This window comes from Glandiceps talaboti, chromosome 4 (assembly GCF_964340395.1).
Source record: "Glandiceps talaboti chromosome 4, keGlaTala1.1, whole genome shotgun sequence".
Classification (NCBI taxonomy): Eukaryota; Metazoa; Hemichordata; class Enteropneusta; family Spengelidae; genus Glandiceps; species Glandiceps talaboti.
The window spans coordinates 15,731,394-15,753,024 of NC_135552.1; the positions used below are offsets into that span (position 1 = coordinate 15,731,394).

At 37.0% G+C, this 21,631-nt stretch overlaps 1 protein-coding gene across 1 annotated transcript; it reads left to right on the forward strand.

Annotated features, from left to right (window-relative positions):
• Nucleotides 1-499: 499 nt before the first annotated feature.
• LOC144434224 (uncharacterized) lies at nucleotides 500-20,892 on the forward strand. The gene is made up of 20 exons (XM_078122678.1): nucleotides 500-511; nucleotides 1,747-1,853; nucleotides 3,501-3,594; nucleotides 4,556-4,801; nucleotides 5,224-5,412; nucleotides 6,298-6,535; nucleotides 7,443-7,808; nucleotides 8,117-8,269; nucleotides 8,799-9,063; nucleotides 9,819-9,961; nucleotides 10,805-10,879; nucleotides 11,861-12,010; nucleotides 13,103-13,143; nucleotides 13,537-13,723; nucleotides 15,015-15,086; nucleotides 15,774-15,855; nucleotides 16,300-16,361; nucleotides 17,146-17,257; nucleotides 18,491-18,582; nucleotides 19,523-20,892. The coding sequence occupies exons 1-20, from the start codon at nucleotides 500-502 to the stop codon at nucleotides 19,690-19,692; spliced, it is 2,856 nt and encodes a 951-aa protein (XP_077978804.1). The 3' UTR covers nucleotides 19,693-20,892.
• Nucleotides 20,893-21,631: the final 739 nt, after the last annotated feature.

Consider the following 21,631-nt stretch of genomic DNA (forward strand, 5'->3'; position numbering starts at 1 on the left):
AAAATAACATCGACGGAGAACACTCTTTTTATATAGTAATAGTTTGCAAATAGCGACAAATATGGCAAACATTTAACCACAGACAAACAGGTAGCATGGCAATTCCACAAACTCTAGAGTATGTGTAATGTAAAACCATTGTTCAATTTGTTAGTGTGTAGTCGAGTCCATTGTAATTTGTATATAGATTAGAAAATACTGGAAGATGACCACAGGATTCTCCGCAAATCAGTTTAAAAGTGATTCGATATAATAAATGGTCTATGCCACTCACCTTTTTAAAAGTGCTCTTTGTAGAAGTCAAATAATGTAGCAAATAAAGAAACCTGTTCCAAAGGCGTGACAAAAACTGTACAGCAACGCTTCGAATTTCGCGCAGTGCTTTTGAAAATGAACGATTGACCAATTAGAACATCACAATACAGTCACATGATTAGTTTAGGTCATTCTATGAGGGCGCTCTTCAAATGCGTTATGGTCAAAGGTCAAAATCTCCAAAATGGCTGATCAGGTATGTTTTGGTTTAATATTTATCTTTATCATGGTATTTACCATGTTGCGAAACATTTATGCTAGATCGAAATACAGAGGTATTCTCACAATATTGCTTCGTCACAAGGAATTTAAAAATGCTCCAACGTTTTGCAGAGTTAAGCTTATTATGATGCTACAAAACCAAAACACTATGTCATTGTCATGTATGTATGTGGAGTGTACGAACAAAACACCCAAGCCAAGGCCAAGTACAGTGCTGACTGCTGTACATTGTACAACAGAGTTTTTTTTTTATTGTGTAGCTAAAACCCATTGAATAGGTTAGTAAATAAATTTTCAGTATGGGCTAAGAAACAGTCCGCACCAAACAGTAAAACTAATTACAACATGACTTACATACACCTTTTATAAAAGGGTATTAACAGTAACACAAAAACAAAAAATATCAAAATAAATAAAAAATAGTAATGAAATTACACAAATACATGAAAATAAATCTTGAAGTCCTACATGGTATAACTTAGATCTTATTGATAGAATTAGGTTAGTACATTGGCAGTCGGTCTCACTCTGTGTTGAGGATATGTCTGGAAACATGTGCTCCGAGAACTCCAAAATATCTTCATCCATCTCGGAGTGCATATTTCCAGAGCTATGTCAAGGGTAGTAATTGTGCAGTGCTGTGATCATTCATGGCATCCATTGTGGAAGGTGCTTATAAATGTGTAGTATATCGTTATTGTTATTGTTATTATGTTATTTTCATCCTCATCCTCCTCCTCATCATCATCATCATCGGCATCATCATCATCATCATCATCATCATCATCATCATCATCATCATCATCATCATCATTTCAATTAAAACCTTTAATACGTTGTGGAGTTGGTTGCAGGTTCAAGCCCCATCATTGCCATTTATTTCTGAGCAGCTAAAGTCCTTGGGCAAGATTTGAACCACGACTGTGCCTCAGTCCACCCAGCTGTATAACTACCTGGGGACCTGGTAGGATAGAGGTTGCAATGTGAATGCTTTAATCCTATGCTCTTATAAAGGCTGCAATGGATTGTATACTCCCCAGGGAATTGAGGAAGTATAAAAGGGCCATTGTGCCGATATAGATCCAAGCCAGGGGTAATAATTGTAAAGCGCTTTGAGCACAGAGTGGGAAAGTGCTACATAAAAACTAACATTATTATTATTATTATTATTATTATTATTATTATTATTATTATTATTATTATTTACAGACCATAGATGCCTTGCTGGCATCCCTTGCTGGTATGGGTTTTGAGATGGATCAGTGTCAGTTAGCCGTACAGGCAGGTAAACTCACTGTACAGGATGCTGTGGAATGGTAAGTGCAAATCATTTTGTTTTCTTTAAATTTTCCATACAAGTGTCTACTAACTAACACTTGAGTGCCAAGAACATTCTGACTGCAACACATGACGTTTGACACTGAAAACTGTATTTTGGACCCCTTGCATGAAATTTAGGCCTCGTTGATAAAAACACAACTATTTCATTGCGTTTGTACCTACCATCTACATGGAGAGGACAAAAACGCACATGAAAATGCAATGATTTGAAAATGTTGCTGAGAGTGGATCATTTTGGAAAAAGGTCCATGTTCATTCGGAAAACAGAGTCTGTGTAAATGGGTGAAAATGGAAACATTCAAAAAGGTTGCCAAGGGTAAACAACTGAAAACACACATATTTGACCTCTGGAATCAATTATGTACTTGTACTTACACACACACACACACACACACACACACACACACACACACACACACACACACACACACACACACACACACACACACACACACACACACACACACACACACACACTTAAAACTGTGTTGTTATAATTGTGCAATTGCAACAACATTATTTTTTAATTGTTCTACCTGCTATGTTTCCATGTAGACGGTCAAGAACACTTGTCTGCCTATCGTGTAAACACTTGAAAATGCATCAAAATGAAAATGATATTAGTTGTTTTATTTGAAAATGTCGTCATGTAAACACAGCCTTGGAGAGCAGAGCCTTTATTGTTTAGCATTGTATATAAGTGTTATAACTATCCAGAAACATGCATAGGTCAAAACACTGTTGCTGCACCAAGAAATGTCTAAAATGTTTGTGGCAGAATTAGAATCAGTTTGAAAGCGCACAGCAAATCAGTTTCTGATTTTGCTGTTGGTTTCAACACCAGTTCCAAAATCCTTAAAAATGCATGTAGTCTTATCAAACAAGGAATAAAACAGAAAAACTTAACTTCTTCACACTCACTTGACTTAAGTTAGATGCCTCTGCTGTAATACTATTTATTTGGGAAAATTACCAGAAATTAATTAAGATGAAAGCTTGTCACTAAGATGTTTAGCAATAAGCTCGCTTGATGTATGATGGCAGAAGCTGAGTTTGTATTTGGGGGGGGGGGGGCAGCATGGGGTCAGTTTTTTGAGAACTTGTGCCAGAGACAACATGTACCTTGGAATTTTACATTTCTAGCCAGTTTCTGCACTAACATCACTACAAACTTATTTTTTAGCTTGAAAGCATTTTTTTGTGTCTTGAGTTTGACAGCAAGTTTTTTGTACCCCCCCCCCCCCCCCCGATATCAAATGATGTATCCCTAAGCTGTCAATTTCACAGTATATCATATTTTGTAACAGTTTTTTTTTACGAATATTATTATGAGTAGTAAATAGATAAAATCTATCCGAGTTCCCTCAGGTGTTTTGCAAAAGTCAAAACAACAAACGGTATGGAAAGCTATGCTGATATTACCAGATTTACCCCTCTGTGTTACCAGGGTTCTGATACTTGCCCTTTGGAAAAACATGAACAAATTATTCACAGTTGTAAACTTCAGCTGTAGATATTTCACAAAATACATGCTTTTGTAATCAAAAAATGAACACAAGGAGAATCTGTGAATTTTGATTATATGTACATATATGATATAGCAAGTTTTTTTCTCTCCACAGGATACTACAGGGTGGACAGGAGAGGGCAACCATACCTGTGATATCACCACAAACAACTCAAACAAACCCAACACTGTCACTTCCCATTCGTCAGGTATGTTTGTATGTATGTATGTATGTATGTATGTATGTATGTATGTATGTATGTATGTATGTATGTATGTATGTATGTATGTATGTATGTGTGTGTGTGTGTGTGTGTGTGTGTGTGTGTGTGTGTGTGTGTGTGTGTGTGTGTGTGTGTGTGTGTGTGTGTGTGTGTGTATGTATGTATGTATGTATGTATGATTCTCTCACATTTCTGTATAGTCAAGTGTTTCAAATACAATAACGTCTTTGTGAAGCTACAGACATGATAATGTCTGGGAAACCCAAGGGGTCACAGTTTCAGTCAAGCATACCAATACTGTCTAAAGAGTAATGTGACATTTGGTGACCCTTGGAGTTTGTCTGTGCGTAGACGTTCTCTAATGTCTATACTATAGTCTGTGTTTATGTAAAATGTTCATACGAAATTTCAAAGATAGCAGCACTCAGAGATGAATGAAAAGAGGTAGTCAGATTTAGCATTTCAGTATGTCTTTTGATTGTAGTTTACTGATATCAAATTTGTTGATTAGTGAATCTATCCATTTTCTTTGTATTTTGTCATCCTTCTGTAATTCCTAAGGTTCGTTTAACCCTTTTATACTATAGTAATAGTTATTTTCCTTTTTCCCAATCGGATGTATGTATGTGTGTGTGTGTGTGTGTGTGTGTGTGTGTGTGTGTGTGTGTGTGTGTGTGTGTGTGTGTGTGTGTGTGTGTGTGTGTGTGTGTGTGTGGGTGTGTGTGTGTGGGTGGGTGGGTGGGTGGGTGGGTGGGTGGGTCTGTCTGTCTGTTTGTCTGTCTGTCTATGTCTGTGTCGATCTGTCTGTCTGTCTATGTATGTATGTATGTATGTATGTATGTATGTATGTATGTATGTATCCATGCATCCGTCCATCCATCCATCCATCCATCTGTCTGTCTATTCAGATATATAACTGATTTCCATATGAATCAATAATTTACAGAGTACACCATCGTTAGCACCCGACCCTTTGAATGCCCCAGTTAGTTCTGCAGCACCCCATGTTGTTGAGTACAGTCCTCCCTCACCAACCAAAGCAGATCCAGATGAAGGGAAGTATCCATTACAAGATGTTCACAGTCGCTTTTCACTTGATGATCAGAAGAGGAAAGAAAAGGAGAGTTGGCATGAAAAACAAAGAAAACAGGCAACAATTGAAGCCAAGGAGAGAAAGTTGGCAGAGAAAAAGGTTGGAATATTGTTTTAGTCTCTGTATTATGACTTGTGATACTACTCTGGCAATCAAGGTCTCGGTTTACTAAGATAGACACAAACTAAAACTATTGTTGTTCAATATGGTAGATTACACAAGTGGGTGATAGCAGTGGCTCTGGTGTGTGAATCTCATCACCCTGTGATCAAGATAATATAAATGTTGGAAGTCCCCAAAAATGTACACTACAAGATCATGGTGACCTATGATGTCATCAAAATAAGAGTTGGTGGTCCGTGTGTTCTGGTTACACTAATATGGAATGCCAATGATTGATTTCCAAACACAAATAGAATGATTGTGTTCTATCTGTCAACATCATATGAAGCTCTTGTTGATAGAGGGCGCTGTTTATTTGATCATGTGACTAGTCTGTAAATTGTATTTATTGTTGTTAGGCTAAGGATCAGATCATGAAAGAAATTGCTGCAGACAGAGAGGCACAGAAAAACAGAAGAGCTCAACTCAGTAAGACCCCAGCTGATGATGTAACCCAACAAGAGAAACAACAGAGTACAGTGTTACCATCAACATCAGATAAATCTCCTGAGAGTAAAAGTGGACTGCCAACTTCCTGTATGTTACAGGTAAGTTAGGTAACAAGTAGATAGATTGTACTTCTGGAATGAATTTCACTAAAAATCAGAGTCCTTTAGGGACGATCGCACAGTGTCACACAAGTTCAGTAAATGAACAAAGTTCATTTATTGAGCTTGAGCAACATTGTGCAATCATCCCTTACTTGTAAATCTCTCCATACTTTGCCATGGAAGCTTGTTTCTTGTCCTTTTGAAATAATATAAAAAATACAGGGGTTCATCATCTTGTTTTCAAGGAAATCATCAATCAGTTTTATCCCATAGAGTTAACATGTAGTATTTGGCAGCCATATTGGATTCTAAAATAGATCAATTTTGATATCATTTTGACATCTATTTTAAACAAATTTGTATTGTGACCGCACATTTGTTTTGTTGATTTAACTTTTTCTTGAACAAATAAACAGCAAAAACTTTGAAGAGTTTAATATATTCTGAGGCACATTCTATGCTGACATCACTGTTGGGTCATTTGGTTTGTATTTACGAGGTTTATTTACTGATTACGAAAAAACGAAATTTCTCTCTTTCCTGTAGTTTTATAGTTTAGTGGATTCACTGATGAGAGAAATGAGTGAATTTGAACTCTGACCTCAGTGAATTAATTAAGTACTGTCATGGTGCAATACAGTGCAAGACAGGGCTAGCACCGGGCTGTTGGTTACCAGGTAATCCTCATTTCCCAATTTGTACTTAGTAGTGGTCAAACAAAAATCGCTGGACAGACACTAAATCACAACAACTTCAGTATACATGTGGATGATTTAATACCTGTGCCTTTTCACCTTTCTCAGTAATTTACATTCCCTTAGTTTGCACCCAATGGGCTGTTAACGAGGATAACAACACTCTTTTCACTTATTTTCCATACAGATACGTCTTCCAACAGGCCAAAGTATCAGACAGAATTTCCAACCAACTTCAACTCTAGGTGAGCTGATGAAGTTTGTGTTGCAACGATACCGGTCATTGTCTAACGTTGGATTCATGCAGCCATTTCCACGTCGTGAATTCATCGATTCAGATATGCAATCAACACTCCAAGATTTAGGACTCACTCCAAATGGATCGTTGGTGGTCAAGAAAGTAGAAGGTGGTCCTCCTCAAAAAGGTGAATGTACCTTATCAATAGGCTTCCCTCTAAGATTTATTTGAGGTTGTGCCAAAGTATGTAGACATAAAGAGTAGGGAAAACCAGTGACTGATTGTCACCCTATGTGGTCATAGGTCAGTTTTGGAAAATGGGAGGCATACCGGTAGATGTATTTTTGAAGTAATTGTCAAGACCACTAGTTACTCTTAGCATACACATTGTACAAATTTCATACACACACACACACACACACACACACACACACACACACACACACACACACACATACATACATACATACATACATACATACATACATACATACATACATACATACATACATGATACATACATACACACACACAAACATGCATGCATGCATGCATACATACATACACACATACATACATACATACATACATACATACATACATACATGCACATACACATACACCTTTTGAAGAGAAGAACATTCAGATCATCAAGGCTATAAAAATATAAAAAGAAGCTGCAGTGAAAGCGAAGTCATGAAATATCAGTCTTCATGATGAAAGTATTCATTATGTTCTTGTTATGTCTTTAGTGGACATGATGTAATGGGATATGGGTAGCGATGGAGAGTTGCTAAATTGTTAATGTAACTGCTAGACCCCTCAGGTTATTCTGCTTACTTTAAAGTGACCGAAGATTGCCACTGAGGGTGCTGTGCCCAGGCAGAGGTATTCATGACCTGTCAGCTTTATTTGGCAACCTCCAAAGCACATATTCAAGCTCTTTCGACAAGACTAATAAACTGTTTGTTTACTTTCCATCATTTATTCAGGGTAACCAAGTAACATGTGGGTTAGAGTAGATCAGGTGGTTACTGCACTAAACGTGAGTGTCCATATTAAACAATTCTGTACATTTCTCTTGATTCTACTAGTACGAAGAGAAAACACACCAAGTGCAAGCCAAGCTAGTGCAAGTGAAGCCAGTGGAAGTCAAACCAGTCCAAGTCAGGCCAGTCCACCAAAGCCCCCTCACTTTGATATACCCTCTCCACCCTCTAGGCAACAATTTTCACCTCAACATTCATGGGGTAAAGGTCAGGCATTGAGTTCATCTGAGATGAGTGGTGAGGAAGGCAGTGAAGAAGGAGGAAGAGGAGAGGTTGCCGGGCAACCATATATGATGATGGGGGAAGAAGAAGAAGGAGAAGGAGAAGAAGAAGAAGAGGAGAATAGTGGTGATGAGGAATATGAAAATATTGCCATTCCAGGTGCAGCAGGGGGATGGAATCCACCACCTGGTATGCAAAAATTATCCTTCATTTTTTTCATATCAACTGATACCTTTGATGCTCATTTGCATTGTGAGGCATAATGTGATGCATCAAAGGGTTGTGGGTGGTCAAGCGGTTTGCTCACATGCCTCTGACCACTGCAGTCTGGGTTTGAACTTTGTGTACTTTGTGAAATTTGTGTTTGTGTACTTCATCAGTGTATTGTAGAATGACTTGGGTAACTTTGTGAACTTTGGGTGTTTTGTATACTTCATCAGTGTGTCGTAGACTGACTTGGATAACTTTGTGTGTTTTGTGTATTTTATGTTATCCAGGTCCTGGAGGTATGTTTGGAGGTCAAGGAGGAGGGCCTCAGCACCAATGGGGTACTGGTCAGTCTCTGCACGCTGCTGGACCGGGTAGAGGGGCTGGCTTCGGCTATGGCTTTGGTGGTGAGCAGCAGGATGTACCTAATGCACAGAGAGCAGGTCAGTCAGCAAGTCATTAAGAACGTTATTACCAAATACATTGTGTCAATTATTGCTTTCTATAGCTAGCATTTACAGCAGAAATTATAATTGCGTTCAGTTTCAATGACCAAACGTGTTTGATAAGAGCCACATTTATATAATCCCATATTTTCTGTACAAAGACAATAACTTGGCTTGAGGTATGGTATAATTAGATGTTATTCCCCAATATCTCCCCAAGGAAAATCTGAGTGACCTAAGGGGCCTTTGTCTTTACGAGTCGCTAGATGAGTAGTGACAAGCTGTAGGTCACGAGTATTTTCCAGCTGAATGAAGGAAAATATAGGAGAATAACATAATTATACCAGTATATCTGTAATATCAAAGAAAAATAGGTGAAAATAATTGCAATTTTGAGCAAAGCAGAACCAGTGATGTAGACATGCATTGTCATGACATATACGTGCGTTGTATAGCGACCAGAGTTTATATTCGATATTTTTTGTTCAATTTGGTATAATTGGTGTTGTATATAATGTTGATACAGCTGCTGCTGCAGAGGAGAGGTTTGAGAGAGCCAGACATGAACCACCGTCACAAAGACCAAGTAGTTCATCCAGGGGTCTACACTCCAATATCCAATCTCTGACTGAAGTCTGTATAGCTGCAGTAGCCAAAAGAATAACCAGTCAACATCAACATCCAATTTTACATCTAGGTGCGCTACCCTTAGATGTGGCAGAAAGGATTTTAAAAGTGATGATGAAAGAAGGAACTTTGAGACCTAAAGCTCTCCAGACATTTTTATCTTGGTGAGTGGGTGTCTACACTGTGCATGTTAAATCTAGACCTGCCAGCTGTAAGTGGAGTATTATATTGTCGATTAGACAATCAACAATACATTCACTGAAAATTGCTAACCTACCAATAATTAGACATTGTACATGTCAATCAGACTGAGATCTATTTCATGTATAAGTAGTATAGTGATTAGTCGAAATAATATTTTATTGGGGGTGATGATTTTTGGGTGCGGACCCAAAAATCTATTTGATTTGTTATATTGCACCGTACTATGTGTGCATCTACACACATATGTTTACCCACAGGTGATTCAATACTGTTGCAGGGTGTACAATATTATGAGTAAAATTGTATTGTTTTGTTACACGTAAGTACGAGATTCAGTACGAGAACTCCCATGGTATTGTGTCAGATGTAGGTACAAGGTACTCACAGAACACGAAAGAACAAATGGCAATAAAAGTTAAGTAGGAGGTAAATAAAATAATTGCGCCAAGTTCACTATATCAGATTTTTTAAGAGATTGGTTAATAACCTTATACTACTGTGAATGTTACAGATGTCATTAGTCTAGCTGTGCTAGCCCCGTTGGGCTGACCTAAGTACAACACTGAGGGCGATAACACCCAGACAGAGATATTCATTACCTCTCAGCATTATTCGGTAACCCCCAAAGCGTAGATCCAAGGTCTTACTATGAGACCAAGATATCATGTGTTCCTTTGTTTCGGATTAAAACTTATTATCTCTTGTTATTTTACAGTCGACTACGACATTTGGTTTTAGACTGTTACAAATACACAACAAATGAGTTACTGTTAGCCGTAAGAAGACACACTAATTTAGTACATCTCAGTCTGGCATCCTGTCCATTGATAAACGATGCAGGCCTAGCACCACTCACGAGTAAGTTAATGAAATCATAATGATACTTTGAAAGGTGTTTGTGAGGTGCAGGACATCATGTGGCAAGAATTTGGTATAAATGTAATTCATACTGTGCTGGACAGGGAGTACACTTTGAAGAGTTTTTGATGCTGAGACAATTAAGAGTTTATTTTTTTTGAAAAATGTGTGACTTTACACCTTAGCACCAAACCATAGGGCATTTTAGACCTTCTTGAAAATGGCCAACTGCTAAACCTTTTAAGCTGTTGCAAAACAAGCACTATAGAAATGTTGTAGAAGGCACTTTGGAAATAAACTGCTCCAAAATTTTCTGTTATTTTGTTCAAGAAAACTCAAACCTATCCTCAGTTCAAATCAAGGAAAAAAAAGTGAGTGGTCAACAAACAAAAATTGTTAATATTCACAAAGGTCAAATTGAGGTCAAAATGATGTCAAAATCGAACCATTTTAGAATCCAATATGGCCGCCAAATACTTTGTTGACTCCATAATAAATAAAAGATTGTCGCTTTAATTGAAAAAAATAAGATGATGAATCCCAAACTGTCTTATTGTTTCAAAAGGACCAAGAACAAGCTTTCATATGGCAAACTTTGAAGGGTTTGAGACCTTTCATTTTCAGGAAAATTGGTTCCTGGGGCACATTGAATTAAACAGTGAAAGTAGTTGAAACCAACCTTTATTGAGCAAGATCTTTTTTGCATGTACTGGTGAATTAGTTTTTTTGCATAATATTATTCCACTAATTTATCCCACTTTATTTGTAACAAGTGTGTCTATATTTGTTATTTTGAATCAGAAAAGTTATTGACTGTTGATCTATTTTATCTCCTCTTTACAGCATTGAAGAAACTTAAGCATTTGAATCTAAATTCTTGTAATCAATTAACAAATAACATCTTTGATACCATAAAAGGTAAGTTTGATAGAAATCACATCTAGTATTATGTTATACCAGTATATTGATGGTGTAAATCAAGAGATCTGATTGGTCAGTCTAACTGTTCTAAAAGTAGTGATAATATGCACAGTTGGCACACTTCCAAGTTGTGATGTTTACAAATATTGTTTGTGGTTCACTTGTCATCTGCTCAATACAAAGACAAGCTTAGCTATATTCAGGGTGGGTCTAAAGAAAACCTAACACCCTAGTTCTTATCTTGTTTTTCAGGTCTTTTTTTTAATATACTGGTATAACATAATAGTGATAAACTACCTCCTAGGGCTGGTATACCAGTTGGTTTTGCCCAGTGAACTCAATATATGCACTAGCTATCACTCATGCATATATTTCACTGGTCAAAACATCTTGGTATATCACCCCCAGGAGTGGTTTGTTGGTCATAATTAGTAAACAACCACCTATAATTTCAACTTGCAACTACCATATAAACAGTTAGTCATTCAGCTAGTACTATATTGCTTTGCAGTTATTTATTATTATTATTATTATTATTATTACACTCTTTTTAAACTTGATAGACTGTTTAGCGAAAGGCTTTTCTCACACAATGTTGAAATAAGAAAATATACATTAAAAATACATAGAAGTAAATATACAAATGAGGATGATGAGGATGATGATGAGGATGGATGATGAGGATGGAGGATGAGGATGAAGAGGGTGATGATGATGATGATGATGATGATGATGATATGGGGATGAGGAGAAGGATGATAGTGAATTTAATGATGACAATGATTATATTAATGCTATTGTTATCAATTAGATATAACTTACTTAGTCATACAAACTAACCCAAATATTTCATAGACTCCATTGTAATACACACAACATTTGAACTTTAATACTGTGATCACCAAACATCACTACTGTTACCAATAGTACTATTCATAACTGTTTTCTGAATAATTCGTATGTGTACATTTGTTTCAGAATTTCACAACCTAGCGATTTTATCATTAGAAGGGACAGGTGTAGGAGATGCTGGAGTACAGTCCTATGTAGAATCAAACCCAAGGAATCTAGTTAATCTAAATTTAAACAGAACGGTTATCACAGAACGTACTCTGCAAGTGCTGACAGGTAAGGGGGTATTGTGTGACAATAGAATTGGAGATTGTATATCTAGGATAGAAACCTAGTGATGGGGTGAAGGTGGTTGTGTGTACTTGGGGTTTCTGTCTTCTTCTGCAGTGAATGTTGTTGTTGTTGTTGTTGTTGTTGTTGTTTTCTGTCTTCTTCTGCAGTGAATGTTGTTGTTGTTGTTGTTGTTGTGTGTGTGTGTGTGTGTGTGTGTGTGTGTGTGTGTGTGTGTGTGTGTGTGTGTGTGTGTGTGTGTGTGTGTGTGTGTGTGTGTGTGTGTGTTTCTGTTCAGCTTCATATCTGTGTGTTTCCTGGCTTTCTACACACACTGTATTCTTTTGAGCATGCTTGAAAGGGGATCAAAAGCAAGGCTGAGTTTGTGCTGGCTGCTTTAGTTGATGTCCACTGAGTCACTTTCGCCATTCTACATTGTGTGACTTCTCTAAAAATAAGAGAATGAATTATTCAAATTAGCTATGACCTGACCTTTGTACACTGGGGTAGGGAATTCTGGGTATGGTGCCCAACTATCTAGTGCTGACATCACCAAGTGCCATTTTTAGAGCAGTTGCATGATACAGAGGTGGTGAAAGTTTCTTTTTGTAACTTACTGACATCATAGACAGTAGAAGGGAAAATGACCCACAACTGTGGCAAAACATCAAAAGAAAACTATTATCTGGTCAAGATACGTCTTTTGGAATCCCATTCCGAAAATAATCCCATTGATGCTGTAGAAGAATGACGTCATTTGCTCCACAGTGTAGCGTCCCTTGAAGCATAGAGAGTGGAGGTTTTCCCTCCACTGTCTATCATGCCGACATCAACAAAAGCAGTTATGACAAAATCAGCCTCACTTTTCTTTCCCTTTAATTAAAGGTCTGTCTTTCAATCTCAGGTTATCGCATTAGTAATCATTAGGGGTCTGTTCGTTTGTTCTATCCCAACTTTTTCTATCACTCTGCCAAACAATCGGTTTTCCCACCTACATTTTAATTCTAATCTGAAGTGAGGCTTTAGAATGTATCTATGTTTAACTTCATAGTTATAATTTTGTATAAAACTGTACTCTCTGTGTGGTTCATTTTTCAGCTCTACCACAACTTAAAGGTCTTGGTTTAGAACGTACAAAGGTAAGTGAGAGGGATGTTTTTCGACTTGTTGAAACCTACAAACAATCGTGATTGTAATCGTAATAGTAATCGTAATCTTCAAACGTTTCCCCCCCGAGTCCAAACTTGTGTTGAATTTCCTTACCTTTATTTTAAAGCCTTCTTCAATAGCAACCATGGAATTCCCAAATTTTTACAAAAATGGTGACAGTAGAGGCCTCCTGATGGTCCTCAGAATTTAAAAAAGTATAACCCAACCCCCTCCCACACCTACCTCAGTGACCACAGAGTGGTCTCCGCATGCTTCACATGCCAAATTCTGCTTATCAAAACATTTTTTTCCTTCTGTCACTAAATTTTCCACATCCCAGAATGCATTGTGTTTATGAGTGTTCTGATGTTTGCGTCTTTCAGATCCATAGTCTCCAAGCACTTCCGAGTCTTTGTCAACTCCAGTCTCTTAATATTTCTGGTACCAACCTCAAGGCAACAGAAATGCAGTGTTTACGACAACTACCAGCTCTGGTTTCACTCAATATTTCATATACATATGAAGATAAGAAGGGAGACACAGGAGATGAGGCATTGCAGAATCTAGCAGGTTAGATTTACAGAAGAATGCCATTTCAGGAAATGAAGGCATTTTCATCAGCTTTGGGGTCTGGAGAGTAATTTTAGGATTTCACGTCACATAAATTTCATTCTACAATAGGTAACACTGAAGTAAAGCACTTTCTGTTATGCTACACCTGTTTATATCATTCATATCAAGTGTAAATGTATACTGTGTCAATTGGTTTATTTACAAGCCTAGCATGTGGCCTTTCTAATGTGGTCCATAAGCAAATGTAACAGTATACTTTTACACTTTATATAGTTGCTGTAAACGATTGTGGTACATGTAGAAAATGCTTTACTTTGGTGTTATGGGTTGTATTGTCATGAAACGCGAAAGTGACACTTGCTTCACATTCATTTTCCCAACAGTGATCCAGCATTGGATCATAGGAGTTTAGATATTCATATACATTAGATGAACAATCAATAGTCATGAAAGCTTAGCTAAAGGTACTGAGCACTTAGGGGTCATGAATATGCATTGTTCACCTAATGCATATGCATATGTGATGACTCCCATGAGGTGATGCTGGTTTTGTGTGTGTGTTTTTTTTTTTTTTTTTTTTTTTTTTTGGGGGGGGGGGTGTGTTCCCCTTTAAATCACCATAGCACCACTAAGGTGTCAACACATTTCACTTGCTATCAGTATTTCACAGATCTGCCATGTCATTATGTGAGGGCATTGTTCATATGAGAATCAAACCGTTTGTGATAGCGATGTAAATACTGTCTCCAAATGTAGGAACCCTCTGGTCATCAAAAGACAAGATTTGAAATGGAATAAACTGTGCAACAAACTAACTCTCATTAGAATTACAAGAAACAAACAAACATTTAGCAAAATTCTAGGCTGTGCTTTGTGGGTAAAAGCATAGAATATAAGGCTAGGAATGGTGATTTCTCCTATGGATAGCCATGTAAAGATCTCTTTGATATTGATGTATATAGCCTGTCTGTCTGTCTGTCTGTTATTCTCATATTAGCGAGAAGGCATGATTAAATTACAGGAGGGCTTGTTATGCTTCGTGGAGGAAAGACATAACATACATCCTCAGCACACAGCTTCAGCATTGAACACAATGAGATGTAGTCTGTAAGGTACGCTGTGATGGAGCGCCCTCACACATCGGTCAACCCCCTCTCTACGGGAGAGAGGAGGCCGGTGAGGTTGGGGCGACATGACATGATGTACCATACAGTCTAAATGAGATGAAACAGCATATTTAAAGACATGGTTATTGAAGTGTCATTTATATTGAATTCATTTTTTGCAGGTCTTCAGTTAAATTATCTTAATTTACCAAGTAGACACACAACAACAGATTTAGGTCTACAGTATATTGCAGGTTAGTTTAATATATTTATTACTTTTTAGATCACGTGATGTTCAACAAGTGGAGACATAAAAAACTAAAACTGTTATTATGACATATTGATGGACATTGATATGATTACATTAACAGTAGAATGACTTAGTCTATTATTTGAAGACACATATCATGTTTTATTTGTGTAGACCTTCAACATACATTATTTTGAATGATTGCTTTACATCTGTATCACCAAAGGTACTGTTAACACCCATTTATGTAACCTACTACATGCCACAATAATAGTGTATGGGAAGACACATGCAGTGTTGTATTAGCTCCTGAAAGGGGAGCTTAAGAGATGCTGAGCATCTGTCTGTCTGTCTGTCTGTCTGTCTGTCTGTCTGTGTCATCAATGTCTCAAGAACTCCTAGTTTGTTTGTGTAGACTTTCAGTGTAGATTTCAGGGCTACCAGTGTACATGTCAGCAACTTCAGTGTTCACATTATATCTTGAATACTGGGTCACAGATACATCTGCATTCAAGGCACTGTCAACTGCCATTGATGTAACTTATTGCATACCACAGTACTACTTGTTTCTTATATAGCTGTTCCGCTTTTAATTTAGCTCTCATGATGTGGAATATTTTTGAATGTCGTCAGGTTTTAAAATCTTGCGTTGTTTCATGAAGTTTAATTGTGTTTTTCTCTCTTTCCAAAGACATGCCCTTAATGTCACTAGATCTGACAGACTATATTCATATAACTGATGATGGCATACAACACATTGCAGGCATGACAAGGTATGTATTTAGATGTTATTCCCCCAAATTTTTCTTTTTGTATGTCTGCTTACTCTCATTAGGCAATGCTGGACCTTGCTAAGACAATGAATGTGAAACATATTTCAGTTTGGTAGTTCTTGGCAATCGCAGGAAATGTATGTGATGTGACATCATGCAATGACTGTGCAGCACCCAACGTTTGTGAAAATGCCTTCATCTCCTGGAGTAGTGTGACCCTTTAAAGGAGGCTAGTTAATTAGATGTTATTCCCCAATATTTTTCTTTTGTTCAGCCATGGAAAATACTCGTGACCTAAGGGTTTTGTCACAACTCATCTCGCGACTCATAGTTATCTAATTATCTTAGCCTCCCATTCTCTCTTACTGGGATTTCTCAGTACTTTGCATAAACTGAGGAGTTTTTTATAAATTAAAAAATAATCTATATGCATTGTGTTTACAGTTTACAGAAATTGTCACTGTGTAATACCGGGATAACAAACAAGGCAATGTTAGCAATTCAAGGTAAGGGTGGTGATTGTCTCTCTTTTACTACCATTGACAGTGATTTTATCAATGTAGTACAGTCCTTGACACCATTCAGACATACGATGATGTTGGTAAGGGCAGTCGTATTCAATTCTATGTTTCTTTGGACCCAACTGACACTATATTTCTTTAATCTGGGAAATTTTGTTGTTGTTGAAAATTGACACCCTGATGACAGATTTAGCAAAAAATCACAAGTGTCACTGATTGCCAGATGGCAACCCCAATGAGCATGTGTCTGAGCAAAAATTATTTTTTATTGTTGAAATTTGGGAAGTTTAATCAACGTATTGTTTCCTTCTGACTTTAACTGGTATTTCTAAGTCATTTAGACTGTTAATATCTAATATGTGACAAGTATCAACAACTTGTCTACTTGTGAGTCACCACATAGTAAGGATAAGAGATCACGTAACAAAGAATTGTCATCGTTCTGACTGGGTCAGTAGTATGTCATATTGGCTATTAAGGCACACTCTGTATGACCACACTACAACTACGGATATACATACACTGAGATTTTCAATACACCAACATGCCTTTCAAGCCGCGACTTTGTCAACACAAACCTTATGACCAGTGAGGGCGCCCTCACAATAACCACCCCAACATACTGTCAACAACTAGTAGACAGGTATTACAGATTGATCAGATTCAGAATGATTGAACCCTTGTATCATGTATGTAAACATTTGGTGTATTCAACAAGTGAATAAAAATAGGAGAAAGGCTTGAATGTATGATGTTGTTTATTTGGCAGGTCTGACCAACCTTGTAGAGTTAGAATTAGAAAGAACTTCTATTACTAATATTGGTGCTGCTGTCATTGGTAGTTTTACCAAACTTCAAGTTCTTGGTTTAGCATCGACTGGGTAAGTATAGCAATGCATATACATTGTATAGCTATATATCTCAAAGTTAAAATTATCGATGTAGTACAACTTTTTAACCCTCAAGTAAAACATTTTGCATGATTTGCCACGTCTGTACCATTCATATCAGTGTAAAAGTATACTGTTTCGTGTTCCAGTTCCTGGCATTCCAGCTATTTCTCAGGTAACCACCACAAGAGGGCGCACCAGATTTGGCTAAGTGAGGGTTAAAATGTTTGTCGTGAAACAGTGAATGAAATGTGTGTGGAAGATCTCTGAATGTTCTTAACAGAGTAGTACAGTAGTGGTTAAATAGTTGCTAATAAAATAGTGCTGTGAAAACAACATAGGGAGTGTGTGGTAACTTAGCATCTGTTTTCGTTATGCTACAAAATACTCTACTAATCTTGCCCTAACTTCCTGCCCCGTGGTGGCTTATGAACAGCGCTCCTAGTGGTCAAACTATGAAATATTTTATCTTTCCTATAACCGGAATATGGCGTATTGCTTTGACCATCAGCCCAGTATGTGGTGTTTCTCAACATAATCAGTCTGTAAAGTATGCTAGCGGTGCAAAGCAAGTAAATAGTCGATGACTAGATTGTAAACATAGGAGCTATTAAACATGATTTTCTAGATTTCATTGAGAGCTAAATATAACAGTTGTTACGCTATCAATCGCAGTAATCAGTCTGAAGTTCTTTAGCAGCGAAAAATAGACTACATTTAGAAGGCTACATACTAGGACTATAATATGAAGTACTTGAAAGAGTTTACTTTTGCACTTGATAAGAATGCTATACATGAGTGTGACAAATACAGAAAGTGGTTTTACTTCAGTGTTAAGGGTTGTATACTCTGCTGTACACATAGATTTCATTTTTAGTTGGTTTATGGTTACCTTGAACTAATATGATTATGATAAGAAATAATGATATAACAAATTTATCTTATGCTAAATGATGGAATGATTTTACATTTGTCATAATATAGTTTTTGGCCCAGTGAATTATTGTTGTTGTTGTTGTTGTTGTTGTTGTTGTTGTTGTTGTTGTTGTTGTTGTTTTAGTTTCTTAATTTCTGAAGAACTGATAGCAGTACATGACTTAGGTCTCAGAAAATCTATAAGACATCATCATCACACTGTTGCTGTGTATTCAAATAGATATTATCTGAGAGAAAGTTGTAAATCTTCTCCCATGTGTGTGTGTGTGTGGTTTTTTTTTCTGACAGAATTAGCAGTAAAGCACTATGTGATGGAGTGTTGAACAAATGTCTGATGTTGAATAAACTAAACTTGAGTCACACGAAAGTCTCTGATAAAGGTGAGTTACCAATCAAACTATAATAGTATCTTTTAATTATCAGATATCAGTTGTGATGACTCTATCAATGTGTACTTATTGCCTGGCTATGAGGACCTTGTATAATCTGTCTTATTACCCAAAGAGAGCAGCTACTATTTCCTAAGGTTGAAATCTGAGGAAACAGTTGCTATGCAACAGCACAAGGGGTAATATGACATCTACTAGTGCCCAAATGATGCCATGCAATAAGTGTTTTATCACACATCATATTCTCGGGCACATATCCTTTCCAAGGCAACTCACCAATAGGACTTCCGTGCTGCATTAATATTGCCCTAGGGAAGCTAGTATAACTGTTCAATGTGATTTGGGCAATGGATCCTGCTGTGTTTATTGTGTCTCTGTTATTGTTAGTCTAGAGTTTAAATATGTCTAGCTCTGTGTCAAGAACGTAATGTCCTATTGGTGAAACACCAAGCCTACATCATTTTAGCTATAATGTCTTGCAGCAAGTGTACAGTCGGTGTTGAATTTCCCCGTTATATATTTTTTAAAACTTATTAAGCCGTGTACACAAGAAGTGACATTGGCAAGGAAATATACCAAGAGAAACACTGATGTTTACAATGTCTTGAAAATATTAAGTATATCACTGAGATATCTAGCTGTGACACTTGCTAGAGTATCATCTACAAATGAAAAAATGTACTTAAATAGAGAATGATTATCAAATTTAAGTAACTGCGACTGTAAACTAAATAAAATGTCCAAGTATTCATCTCTTAACTTCTTAATTTTTTCATTTTTACACAGTAATGCAAAGTGCAATTCATTTCCAATACTCAAACTACACAAGGTGCATAATCTCTGTTATACATCATATTATTGAATGGGGGGGGGGGGGGGGGGACTTGTGTCTTCAATGAAGGATTGTTTTAATTTTTGTTTGTGCTTGTAGGACTAGCTGCTCTACAACTACCGTACCTGACCCTCATCAACTTGGACTCTTCTCACGTCACAGTCAACGCCATAGAACATCTCCGCAATGGATGTCCACAACTCAGAGTCATCAGAATGCAACAGCTAGTTAGAAGACCTCTAGATGTGGATGATTCTGATGAGGACTAGGTTTTTTAGTTGGTTTGCTAGCTATAGAGATTGTTGCTAGGGAGATGGAAGAGGAGAGTATGCAGAGAACGTTAGATCATCAAATATAGAGATATTAGAAGTCTCAAAGTAAACATGATGATGTTGACTGGAGTTGCTTTCGAGTGATTTAGCTACAATAACTGGAAATCATGAACTTAAAGCTGTACCAGCTGCAACTGGAGTATTATTTTTTTCAATGAGACAACCAACGATGTATCAATTGAAAATTGTAACAAGTTGATGTCAGGACTACAAATGTACGTCAGGATCTCCGATTTTTGGGTGTGGTTCCAAAAAATAAATTTGATTGGAAATATTGTACCAAATCATGGGTACAGCTACACAAATATGTTTACCCACAGGTGATTCAATACTATATTATGAATATTACAGTCATTGTATTTAACAAAACAGTTTCAAAAAGTGTTCCACTTGCAGCTCTAGTACAACTTTAAAAGGCATCTTAAGTTCTCTTTTGATAAACATACTCTGTTGCTATAGCAACCTTACTGATGCAGATTGATGGATTTGATATGACGACAGTATCAGACATTTTGCTTTCCAGGTGGCATATTTATGTAGGGTGATGATCGATGGCTATCATGAAACAGTTTGAAAGTAAAACACCATGAGAAATGGGTGACCGGGTGATCAATTATGGTTTTGTCATTGCTACCTTTACTCAGCCTGACCCAGTCATGTTACAGTGTGCAAAAAAAAAATTCCTCAAATCAATCTCGATGTTCGTAATGGGGACTACTAATTCAGTTAAAGTCGCATATATGCAGTGGTTAGACATGTTTAGACACAAGGTGATGAAATTCACTCTGTAGCTTGCTAGATGTTTCAACTTGTGAAAAAACAAGTAAAGCATACATGTACATACTATACATACCAGACAGCAAGGGCTGGATACATTATGTTGACTAGTATTAAAGGGCTTGGAATTACTTTCTCGTTGTTAGTCGTTGATGGATAAGATATGTATGTTCTCACTGGTGCAATGGATCCTGCATCAGTTGTTTGTTTGTTTGTTTATTCATACCACCTGCATTTCTGTGATTATCAGTTTGTATTACTTGTACTCACATAGATCTTTATGCTCAGTTGGCTAAAGATATGTGAGCTCACATTGTAAGGAACAATCAACAAAACATAACTATGTATATATGTGTAGGTAAGTAGGTGTGTGTGTGCATGCTTGTGTGCATTTGTATGCATGCATGTATGTATGTATGTATGTATGTATGTATGTATGTATGTATGTATGTATGCATGTGTGTGTGTATGTATGTATGTATGTGTGTGTATGTATGTATGTATGCATGCATGTGTGTATGCATGTATGTATTTATGTATGTATATGTATGTATGTATGCATGCATGTATGTATGTATGCATGCATGTATGTGTGTGTATGTGTATGTATGTATGTATGTATGTATGTATGTGTGTGTATGTATGTATGTATGTATGTATGTATGTATGTATGAATGAGTGAATGAATGAATGAATGATTGAACTTCAGACCACTATTCTCTATAGTGGTCCGAGATTGAACCCATCACTTCAGCTATTTACATTTGTTCATAGCAATGGTTGACCAAAATACTGATCGGCTTGGTAGACTAAATGAATTCCTAAATTTATAACATACAAGTAATTCAACTTGGTAAAACACATTGAGCTTTCAATTTGAGATCAGCTGCAACTATGGAAAGTGTTATTTTAATGTAAGAGAATTGAGAACCATAAAGGGCATTCAAAGGCTCAGTGTTCTCTATAGTCTGTAAGGTACGCAGTGACAGGGCGCCCTCACACATCAGTTGAACATATTAAGTTGAACTGTTTGTGGATTATAACCTTTGCATTCTGTAGTGAAATTACTTGTAGTCTAAAAATGACAAAGGCGAAGCAT